Here is a 12,573-nt window from a genome sequence, read left to right as displayed (position 1 = left end):
AACATGGATAATCCTCAACATTTCCTTGCCTCTAAGGAAGATGGCTGCTACTAACACAGAAGATCACAGTCACATACAAAATATCAAGGAAATAGGACAAACATCTGATTCCATATAGGACTATAGCTACACCAGATTAAAGGCCTCTTGTCACCACCTGCTCCTATCCTAGAGACTCAAAAAAAAAAAAAAAGTTGCTCACTTGCTGTAGGAATAACGATTTTATTTTATTTTTTTAAAAAAATAAACAGAAAAGACTTGTATGCTGTGCTGTCTGAGAAAAACAAAATTCACTTCCAGTCACTGTGGAAGGAAATTATAGCCTCTGTTCTCTAGAAATGAGAAAAACAGTAACAACCCCAATGTCTAGCATATGCAATCTATTTCAGATACCTGACAGTGCGAAAGTTTTATAGACATGCTTTATTCTCTCCACACTTTAGTTCCCACTTCAAAACTAAATGACACATTAATTGTTTGGTTTCTCAAACACAGAAAGCAATGATTTTTACAAAGAATTTATCAGTTCCTTTCAAAGTTAAACCTACTTAACAAGTGAACCAATCATTTCAGTCCAAGTTTATCCAAAAGGAAAGAAAGCATGTGTCTACATGTCTCTACAAAGACTTGTATATAAATGTTCAGCTTATTGGTTACAGGCAAAGCCTATGAGGTTGATAGTAGGTCAATAAAGTGATTTTTAAAAAGTTCATGCACATACCTGATATTCCATAGAGTTTCTTTCTCAACTATTCTTCGTCGCAGTAGAGAGCCTCTCTTCTCTTGTCCTCTATAGCAGATGTTATGAAAACTCAACACAGCTCCTTGGGTAATTGTCTCCCCATCAGCAGAGATCATCTCAGGGAGGCCATTGGTGTGTCTTCGTAGCATTGGGATAACAACCTGGTCATTATTAGAAGACATCTTCAGAGATTTAGCCTTCTGTAGAGAAAAAAGCGATAGTAAGTTGATTGTCTACATAAATGAGACTGTAAACCCTAGATAACAATACAATTAAAGCCAGACTGTTTTAAACTGTGCTGCAGTGAGTAGATTCCTTACCAAAGAACAGCCCACATCACTGTGATAAGAACAACCTTAGAGCCTAAAATGGCAGGAAGACACTATGAACATCTGCATTCCAATCAGATGTCCAGTAAGTTCCTAATAAGAGCTCAGAGTAGGAAAAGTACTCAAAACACAAAGTAGGAAAAAGAGGTAAAGGTTAGACTTGTCTGTCCTGAAAGGCATATGACAACACAACTTTCTTTCAGGGACAGCCTATGTAATCCTCATGTACCCCTGCATTTTTTTCTTTAATATTAGAGTTTGTAACATTTTTATTACCAAACGGGACAGAACCAAGCTGTCACTGACAGGAGGAATTTCTCTGAACATATTTCTCTGCGTATTATGGACCTTCAATCAACCAAGCAGATGTGATGGTGTGGATACAGATATCAAGTGTTTTTCAAAGGCCATGTACTTGAAAGTGTGAGGGCCTGCGGTGCTAGTGGAGGGACCTTTTAGAGGAGGGGCCTGGCTGAAGGAGGAAGGTCACTGGGGATGTATTCTAGGGGAGGTATATCTTGTCCTGACTATTTCTCCACTCTCTTTAACTCTTCACTTCCATGAAGTGATCAGTTTTCCTACTCAATGCCCTTCTGCCATGATGTTTCTGTCCCACTGCAGTCCTAAATGTAATGGAGCTGGCTGACCATGGAATGAAACCTCTGAAACCATGAGCCAAAAATAACCTTTCCTCCTTTAAGTTGATTTTCTCAAGTATTTTGTCATAGCTATGGAATTCTGAATAACACTGAAGGTATACTCCCAAACTGTTTGCATTTACTTAATCATTTCCTTATGGGAAAACATTTAAATTTTAGAAAGATTTAAAATTTAACATGAAAATGACAAAGTAAGTCAAACCAATACTTAATCAGCTCACGACTTTAAGGCAAAAACTGAATATTAAGTGTATAAATGAAATTTTTAAATGTTTCATTAAGCAACTTAAAAAAGGCCCCTGAGAGATTTAATTAGAGTAAGACATAATGCTGAACTAAGTTCATGAAGGTAAGTTCCATTTTTAAGAGCCAAAGTCAGCCATGAAGAACTTTCTCTGTGCTTATGGTGGAGTAACTAATCCAGATAAATCATCCTTGGGAACAAAACAAAAGTAGAACAAAGCATGAGAAGTGGCAACGTAATAGTGGTCCACTTCATGCTTTGAATACAAACCTCACTCCTCTGCCACTGGTGGCTGATTTTAAAACTGATCATTTTTTCCTTCTTCTTGTCCCTCTCACTCACTCTAACTTAGAAGAATCAAGATTAACCCGATTTCTGTCCTAGGCCACGTTATCTGTCCTTTGGCTCACTGAGCACAGGAATGAAAGAATCCAGACTTCTGGGTTAGCACCAGTAGATATAAGATATAAGATATGGCTCTCTCTCAAGACAAAGAATAAAGTGTACTCCTAACAGGGCCTCCCTGGAGTTGAGGCTTTGCGTTTCTTTTTAATTTTTTCCACATTTTTTATTGGTGCATTATATTTGTATATAATGATGGGAATTGTTGTTGCATATTCCTATATACAAACAATATAAAATACAATATGGTTTGGCACCATATTATATTTTATATATAAATATAAAATATATTATATTTTATATATAAAATATAAAATATAATATATTTTATATATAAATATATTATATTTTTATATTTTATATATAAATATAAAATATATTATATTTTATATATTTTATATATTATATAAATATATTAAATATATATTTTATATATAAATACCTCCTTACTCCCTCATTGCCTCCTACCCCTCAGTCCCTTTCTTCTATTGATCTCCCTTTGATTTCCTGAGATCCACCCTCACCTTTATTTTCCTTTTTCCTCTCTAGCTTCCTCATATGTGTTTAATTTATTTCACTTAACATAATCATTTCTAGTTCCACTCATTTCTGTTCTTGAAAATGACATAATTTCATTTTTTTCCTATGGTGGAATAAAAATCCACTATTTATATATATATACACCACATTTTCTATTTTCTTCATTCATCTTTTGATGGACACCTAGGCTGGTTTCATGGTTTGGCTCTTGTGAATTACAGAGCTATAAACATGGGTATGTATGTATCAAAATAGTATGCTGACTTTAATTCTTCAACATAAATACTGAGAAGTGGTATAGTTGGGTCATGTGGTGGTTCCATGGCTACTCTTTTGAGGAATCTCGATACTGGTTTCCATAGTGGTTGTACTAATTTATAATCCCACCAACCGTGCAAAAGTGTTCCTTTTTCTCTGCATCCTATCATTGATTATTAATTGAATTCTTGATGATTACCATTCTGTTGGTATGAGATGATGTAGTTTTGATTGGCATTTCCCTAATCACTACTGATGTTAAAACATTCTTTCATATATTTATTAGCAATTCATATTTCTTCTTTGAGCAGTGTCTGCTTAATTCATTTGCCCATTTATTAACTGAGTTATTTGTTTATTGGTGTGAAGGTTTGAGTTTCTTTATATATTCAGGATTTAATCCTCTGTCAAAAGAGTGGCTAGCAAAGATTTTTCTCCTATTCTGTGGGTTCCCTTTTTACATTCCTATTTGTTCCCTTTGATGTGCAGAAGCTTTTTAATTTGATAGCATCCCGTTAAGGAACTCTTCACATTCTTTCCTGAGCTTTAGGTGTGTTATTGAGAAAATTGCTACCTGTCCCTAAAAGCTGGAGTGTTGACCCTAGGAGTAGGTATTGTTTTCTATAAGAGTAGCATAGTTTTTGCTCAAACTTCTAGGTCTTTGATCCATTCTGAGTTGATTTTTGTACAGGGTGAGAAATAAGGGTCTAGTTTCATCCTTCTACATATAGATAACCAGCATCATTTGCTTAAAAGGCTGTCTTTTCTCCAAATGTACATTTTGGCACCTTTGTGAAGGATCAGACAACTGTAGATGTGTGGGTTTGTCTCTGTCTTCTATTCTATTCCATTGGGCTATGTATCTGCTTTTTTTTCAGGACCATACACTTTTTATTACTATAGAAATGTTGTATAATTTGAAGTCAGGTATTGTGATGCCATTAGTATTGCTTTTTGGCATAAAATTGCTTTGGCTATTTCTGGGTCTTTTATTCTTCCAGTTGAATTTTAGGACTTTTTTTTCTAGTTGTATGAAGAAAGTCATTGGTATTTTGATGGGAATTGCATTCAATGTGTATATTGCTTTTGGAAGTAAGGCCATTTTAACCATATTAATTCTGCCTATTCCATGAACGTGGGAGGTCTTTCTATCCTCTGAGATTATTTCAATGTTCTGCAGTTTTTATTGTAAATGACTTTCACCTTTTTGATTAGATATATTCCTTTGTTTTTGTTTGTTTTTTGTTTTGAAGCTATTGTGATTGGAATTGTTTTCCTGATTTCTTTCTCACCACATTCCTTGTTGAAATATAGAAAAGCTATTGATTTTTTATGTTCATTTTGTAACCTGCTACTTTGCCTAATTTACTTATTAACTCTAGCAGACTTTTGATGAAGTATATGGATCTTCTAGGTATATGATCACAGCATCAGCAAACAGTGATATTTTGACTTCTTCCTTTCCTATTTTTATCCCATTTATTTTATTCTCTTGCCTAATTGCTCTGTCTAAAATTTCTAGCACTATATTAAATAGGAGTGAACATCCTTTTCTTGTCCCAGATTTTAATAGAAATGCTTTCTAAACATTCCTCTTAAAACTGCTTTCATAGTGTCCCAGGGGTTCTGGAATGTTATTTCACTATTCTCATTTGAGTCTAAGGATTTTTAAATTTGTCCCTTAATTTCTTCTACCATATATTTATCATTCAAAAGTATATTGTCCAATCCATGGACAATATGTCATGTTGATTTCCAATTTAATTTCATTATGATCTGATAAGATGTAAGGAATTATATCTTTTTTTCTTTTGTATTTGCTAAGACTTGCTTTGTGGCCTAAAACATAGTCTATTTTGGAGAAGGTTTCATGAGCCACTGAGAAGAAAGTGTGTTCAACTGTTTTGGGATGAAATATTCTACAGATTATCTGTTGGATACATTTGATTTACTTTTCAAGTTCATAGAGTCTTTACTAAGTTTATGTCTGGATGACCTATCTAATGCTGAGAGAGGTGTGTTTAAATCACCCAGTATTATTGTACTGGAGTCAACCTGGGACTTCAATTTGAATAGTGTCTCCTTTACGTAATTGAAAGTGATTCTGATAGGATTGCCTCTACATATGACCTGACATTTTTCTCTTAAAGCTTTTAAAACTCTGCTCTTCTGTATGTTAGGCATTTTAATTCTCACGTGTTATGGAGAGGTTCTTTTTTTATCTTGTCTTTTGGGTGTTCTAAATGCTTCCTGTATGTGGTTGTCCATCTACTCGTAAAGTTTGTAAAATTTTTCTGTTATTATTTCCTCAAAGAGGTTATCTGTTCCATTAGCCTGCATCTGACAGCCCTCCTCAATTGCAATGATTCTTAAATTTGGTCTCTTAATGTTGTCCCACGGTTCCTGTATATGCTGATCATAGTTACTTATTTCTTTTCTATAATGCTGTTTGAATGTTCAAGGTTGGCCATTTTGTCTTCCAGCTTTGAGATTGTGTCTGTAGCATATTCTACACTCTTAGACTATTTCAACTGCACACTTTATTTGATTTATTGTGTCTTTCACTTCTAATATTTCTGTTTGGTTCTTTTTCAATATTTCTGTTTCCTTATTGAATTGTTCATTCATATTCTGTACTAGCTTCCTGAATTCAGTTGTCTTTCTGTGTTCTCTTGAAATTCACTGGTCATTTTAATAATGATTACCTTGAATTCCTTGTCTGATATATTAATCACTTGACTATCTTTGGAGTCAGTAGCTAGTAAACAATGAACTTTATGAGGTGTTGTGTTAGCTTGTTTTTATTTTTTTCCATATTTTTTGAATTCCTGTTTTGGGTTTTATTCATCTGTTGGGAGGGATTTCTCTTTCTCTCTTATCTGTAGGCCTTTTAGCCTTCATTTGTTACAATACCCTAAAGGGTTCTAGATTGAAACTCCCTTCATAGGTGTGCTATCCATAGTATTTGTGTTAATTCTTTCTGTTTTGCTATAATAGTGGATGTCCATAGGTGGGGTCTGGGGCTTCAGCCTAGCCATTTTGACTTGGGCCTGGTCACTAGTTGGTTTTGTGTATTCTATTCTTTTATTAAAGTATAGCTGAAAACTGAATGCTATTATGATTATTATTTTGAAGCAAGTGCTGTCATTTGGTTGAGTTTAGTTCAGTAGCAGAGTGTCTACCTGCAAACATGTAGTGCCCCTGTATGTTCCCAGAACCTCACAGAATGAGGGGAGACAAATAATAGCAATAACCAATGCAAACAATATACAGCATTAAAATAAATACCTGGTTCCTAATATGACATCTACAGTGTTAACTACATTAAAAATAAGAAGTGGTGGGTTTAGCAATTGCCAATAACAAAAACAACAAGTAACCATGAACTATTTGGCAGTAAATCAAACAGTAGTTGTGGACTACGTTATCCACAGAAGAAATAAATGCAATAGAATTAATGGTGGGGGCAAGAGTTACATAAACCAATTAGTTTTAAAATGGTAAGAATATAGTTAAGACAAAATAAAATATGAATGTAAAAAGAGTTTACAATTTTAAAAAGTAAACAGAGAGAATGCAGAAGAGATGTAGCAGATGATGGTAGTAAGGATAAGGTTAAAAAAATAAAGGTAACAATGTAATGGAATAGAGAATAATGGAATTTGGCTATTAGTAGGAGAAGAAAAGAGAGAATTAGAAAACAACCCAAAACAAAACCAAAATATACAAACCCCAAACCCTAACCCTCGAAAGGCAAAGCAAGGAAAAATAACTACATTTTTTAAATGCTAAAAGTGGGGAAAAAAGAAACAAATACATATATATGCATATATGTCCATGAATCAACTGGCACAACTAAAATACACACACAAATAATAAATAAATTAACTAAATAAGAAAAAAATAATGAAAAAAATTAAGAAACCATTTCCATTGAAATGGTCAAAATAGTTGAGCATAGATAACCACTGTCTATGCCTATCTTTCTTTCCATTTTTCCTTGAGTTATGTACTAAGAGTGAGAGCAAGGACTGGAGATTGTTAACCCCTTCCTTTTGTGTGTGTGTTTTGCTCTCTGAGCTGCCTTTGGGAATGGCCTTACACTGAAGCTTGTTCAAATAAGTCTCAGTTTCCCTTCTCACGAGTACAAGGTAGGATGGAATGGGAAGTACTATCAATAGGAGTTTTGTCTGCACAGATCAGTGCATTTCCAGGGTGGGGCTGTTGGAGAGTTCTATGATGAGAATTCTGGCAGGTGGAGTTTAAATTGATTCAGACTTTAAGAGATTTTTTGGATGGTGTATACTCTAAAGAGTTTAGGTCTATACTGTTGTGGATCTCTGTCAGGAGTTTGGATCTCAGGGGCCTCCCAGGAATTCTATTTATAGGGCATGGGAGCCAATCCTCCACACTTTATGCTGCCCAGGAACACAGCCTTACTAGGTATAGTTCTTGAATGTATTCCCACCCCCTTGTTCAGATTCCCAGCTCACTTCAGATGGTCATGTGAAACGCCACACTTAAAGAAGTAAGCTGACTCCCCTTCACTTTTCTGACTTGAATCCCCCTGGGTACAATCTTCTCTGTGCCTGTTTCACTCCTATTCTGCTAGGTACCCCCTAGGTCACACTGTAGGTGCTCGCTGGAACAGTGTGGCAGTGTTTGCTATGATCTCCTGGCTCTGAGACAGCAGCCGCAGTGTGGTTCTGCCTTCAAGATGCCTCTGCCTCTGCTCTCTGCAGCCAGTTGAGAAACAGAGCACTTTTCAAGCACCAGTGCACAATGCAGCCTCTGGATCCACTAAGCTTCAGGCTGCTTTCCTGATCTCAGATTCTTCCATACTAATCTCTCCACTGTGTTTCTGTCTATGTTCTTCCTCCTCTGTGCTGAACCAACACCACTACCACGGCTGCCACTGCTGCAGCAACCAGCTTGGCTCCAATGCATTCACTCTTCTTTGTTTAATGTACCCAAATTTCTAAGTCTCCAAGACACTCTTACTGTCAAATATTGAGTTTTAGTGAAATACCTCTTTTATCTGTCTATTCAGAAGCAGTACTCCTGCTGCTTGGATCCTGAGCCATGAAAGAACTATGAATGCAGCCTTCCTCTAGTCCACCATCATAAATCTCCCTGCATTTCTTCTTTTAAAGACCACGGTTTCCCTCAGCATTTGGAATCACAGTCTCTGGGTCAGGAATCCCCTGTATATTCTGTTTTGCTAGAAAAGCAATACAACATCTTTTTTCTTCTTCTCAAAAGCTTGTCCTCATTAATGGATCAGCATCAGGGACAAGGACCCAGCTTCTGGTACCTGCAATGTCAGTTTTCATGAAAGCAACCAAAGCAGCAGGACTTGAGGAACTAAAATATCTGCAAGGAAGGAGCAGCACTAGATCAAACCCACTCTTTACTTTCTGTGTCTTTGTACATGAAAATTCCACACAGAGTGGGTAACATTCAGGAAAACCATGAAGAAAAAAGCTGCCATAGGAGTGTTCCTGAAGCCCTTGATATTTCTGACCAAATACCTCAGCAATCTCTCAGAGAGAGAAACAAAATTTGGACTTGCAGGTCAGAAAAGATCAGGAGCCCCGGAAACACAAAATTCTGAGGTCAAAGAATGTGGAAACATTTTTTTAAAAATATGGGAATATGGACAAACAAAAAATAGGCCATAATTTGCTAGATCAAGGTAAGCTACTCAGACTTTGGTAGAAGAAAGTTGAATCTCTGTTTATGCTCTTATTTTGTATTTCTCATTACTATATGCTTAAAAATAAAAGTAATTTTGTAACACCATAAAAGATACTTATATTTGCTGTATCTTAAAACAAATTAATTCCTGAGTTTCAAAACAACTCCAAACTAGGATGCTAAATATATGTTTCAAAAATAGGAAGATACTAGAAAAGAAAAGAATAGGAAATAGAGTCATTTCAATCAGTTCTCAAGACTACGGGATCAACAGATATATCAGGAAAAATGAGATTGAGAAAAGGAAAGTTATTAAGCTAACTATCAGTCAAACATAAGAACAAATATCAATATTTTACTTTCCTCTAATAAGATGTTCATAGATTTATCTAATTACAGGAGGCAAAGTTGGTGAAAACTAGTCACTGGATTACCCTATAACAACCTTTACTTTAGTAAAATCCATACCCTGAGTCAGAGGTTTAAAATGATAATGACACCCATGAAGTCTCACAATGAAGGAAAGCACAGAAGCAACTAAGACCCTCCCCCCCACACGTGTTGACACTAGGAAGACTGAGGCCCTGCCTGCCCCATAGATACTATTAAGAAAACTAGGGAGATGGCCTGGGAATTCCATTCACACCTGCTGCCTCCCTTGTATGACAGCATAAGAATAAAAGCCTTCTTCCCCAAACAGTGTTTCTACCTGATTGTACTTTTAGGAAATACAGCATCCTGCAGTATTGATTTAAAAAGTGCTACATACTTCAGCTTGAAAACAACACATTTGTAAAATTAGCAAGTGTGGCAATTCTCTAAAAGAAAATAATTTTGTTTTTTTAGACTTGTCCTATTAGCTATATTCATTTACCTCAAGCAAAACAAATGCAGTGAATCTCAAAAAATTAAACCTGATCACTGAATCTGTTCACTTTTCAAAAACCAAAACATATCCTTTTCATTCCTGAAGCAAGTTTCACACTCTTTTATACAAAATTTCCAATAGCACTGGGAGGCCAATGTAATAAAGACAAGAATAGTTTCAGTAACTATAACTCTTTCAGGAATACTCCAAGGCTCTCCTATAAAAGTTGCAGAGATCCCTAAGCATGTGTGCCAGTATTTGCATTATAATTTCAGTAATTTAGCACTAAAATGTTCTTCAAGCCCAAGCCATAGAACAGAAATGTTTGCCCTTACCTCTCTCCTACATTTTTAGTAAATAAAAGAATATATTTATAAAAGTATCTTCCTTAGACTTTATTGCAAAAATAAAATCTCTAAACATTATATTTGCACTTGAAAATTGAATTTTCCAACAGATGATAGCTAACATAAAAGCAATAATATTGTAATGTCCACTATTATTCATCCTCCATATCTCTGCATATCTTATTCTCAATGATTCCTGTTAAAAGAAAAATTAAATCACAAGTCATATCTATTATAATCATAGCAAGAAGTTACTAGAAATCATGTTAAGTAGACTTACAGAATTCTTCTAAGGATGCTCAATTCAGATAATGTTCCTTAACTTAACCTTGGAAGATAATCCCCCAAGAAACATATGTCCTACAGGTAAGTGTTGGATACAAAGAAAGACTTCCTTCAGTGGCCAAAGACTGGAGAAGAGGAAGCCTTGTTCACAAATCAGCTTCACAACTCTGGGGAGTTGAGTGGCTACAGATAAATAATAAGAACAACAAGGGGAAAAGGCTGATAAAAGAGAGGAATAGTCATGTCTGTTCTAGGAATAAGCAGAAATCTTCTGCAATCTCTGGTGCTACCTCTTGTTACTCCTTTCAGGTTCTGGAGTTTCTGTATTTGGTGCGTGGTGGGCACTCTCATCCCTGGAGTAGGGAAAGAGAAAGTCTAGGCAAGCCTATGCCATGGTAACTCCATATTTTAGTATTGTGCAAAATATTTCTTAAAATGATCAACATATCTACACTCAGAGCTGGGTAGAACCTGTTGCAAAGGTCAAGGTAACAAAGACAAAGATGCAAAACATTTTCATCTCACTCTAGGCACCTATCAAGGGTACAACGATGCAAGGGAACAGTCAGTATTTTCAGGAAAATGACCTTAAGGTTCCTGAAGAGTAAATCAGGCAACCATTATCATTACAACCCAAATATCAGAGGAGTTATTTACAGCAAAGCTAGTGGGAAACTAATAATTATTGCTCACCTGTGTGACCTCCAAAATTAGTGATTTTTAAGTTAACTTAAAAGCAAGTGAAATTAAAAGATTCCTTTGGGTTTTTGTTTTGTTTTGTTTTGTTTGTTTGTTTGTTTGTTTTTGGTAACAGTAGGAGTACTAAACCACATGTAAAATTTAGAAAAAATAAGCACAAATAGAGAATATTTAGCTTCCTTAGAGAATATTTAGACCTGCAGATAATATTTATTTTTTAAAGATAAAGACAAATTCCAAACAATACTACCTAAGAACTCAATATATTAACAGTTCAAGATCACAGAAAATATGATTCTTCTGTTTCAATGCAGGATATACTTCTAGCTAGGAATATCCTTACATTTTAATTAATATGTTTATTACAAACATGACAACAGTAAACAGAATTATAAACAGTAAAATTCCCCCTCTTTAAGTGAGCTTTTCAGACTCTCAAAAATGTAGTCATGTGAATCCCAACATCAGGATATAAACCATTGCCAGAAGTTGACAGTGGGAAATGTAACACGAGTCCGTTTTATGCTTTGAGAACAAACTTTGCTGCCCAACTTCCAGTGGGTTGTTTTAAACCAGACATGTCTTTCTTTTCTTTTCTTCTTCTTCCTCATCTCTCCCTCCTTAAAAGCAAAGAGACTAAGCAAGGACTAAGACTGTTCCAATCCCCTAATAAGCTATCCTGTCCTGTATCTGAAAAAAAAAAAAAAATCACTTCCCACATGAATAAACTAAAAATGAGAAGTGGAAACATGAATAAACTGGAACAATGACTCTCTCGAGGACTGCACTGAACACTCTTTTTATCCGCTGGTAATATTTGGATCCCAGCCCTTGTTCCTCTTTTAAAAGCCTGGTTTTACCCCTGGCAGGGAGAATCCCAGCCTCTGGGACAGCAGTCCCAGTTTCTCCATTTCTCAAAACTCTTTCCTCATTATTGGATTGGCAACAGAGACAAGGACTGAGCTTTCAATATTAAAACTGTTGGGACATCCCACAAATGGCTAAAGGCAAATTCCTGGGACCTTGAAAGTGGTCCTCTGGAGATTCATGCTTTCTTCTTATCTTGTTTTAGCAGAGACAGCAGCTCACTCTTACCAGGGGCAAGGATGTTTATACAGGAGTGAGTTCAATAAAGAGGACTGCAAAAGTTCCCGCCTGGAGGCCACAGTGTGCGCAAATGAAAACACCTTTTGAAAATGTGCCCAAAATAAGGGCGAATTTTTAGACTCTATAAAGCCCACCCCTGCAACCCTCACACACGAATAAAAACTTTACCCTTTTTATTGTTGCTGCTGATCCAAGAGCCAGCCTAGCACTGTTGGCCGGAGCTGTCTCTCCCTTTTGGCTCTAGCAGAGGCCTCAATGCAGCTTCCCTATGTATGGGCGCTGGATGCATTCACTTTCCTCCTCAGACATCATGCCTACCCAGGGGAGAGGGCTGACAGTTTCCTCTTTCCTCCAGTGCTCTGGGGACGCTGTCTGCAGACCCTTGACACACACACA

At 36.1% G+C, this 12,573-nt stretch overlaps 1 protein-coding gene across 11 annotated transcripts in view; it reads right to left on the bottom strand.

The window, feature by feature from the left end:
• LOC101954287 (broad substrate specificity ATP-binding cassette transporter ABCG2) overlaps window positions 1–12,573 on the bottom strand; it is a 115,905-nt gene that overhangs the window by 32,752 nt on the left and 70,580 nt on the right. For 9 of the 11 annotated variants that reach the window (XM_040293102.2, XM_040293100.2, XM_040293099.2 and 6 more), the window contains one exon: window positions 722–942. In XM_040293102.2, the coding sequence (XP_040149036.2) occupies window positions 722–942 (221 nt within the window). The other 2 variants (XM_078021937.1, XM_040293112.2) reach the window with 2 other exon arrangements.

Source organism: Ictidomys tridecemlineatus, chromosome 9 (genome assembly GCF_052094955.1).
Source record: "Ictidomys tridecemlineatus isolate mIctTri1 chromosome 9, mIctTri1.hap1, whole genome shotgun sequence".
Lineage (NCBI taxonomy): Eukaryota > Metazoa > Chordata > Mammalia > Rodentia > Sciuridae > Ictidomys > Ictidomys tridecemlineatus.
The sequence above is the reverse complement of the archived record's forward strand: the minus strand, read 5'-3'. Positions and strand labels throughout refer to the sequence as shown.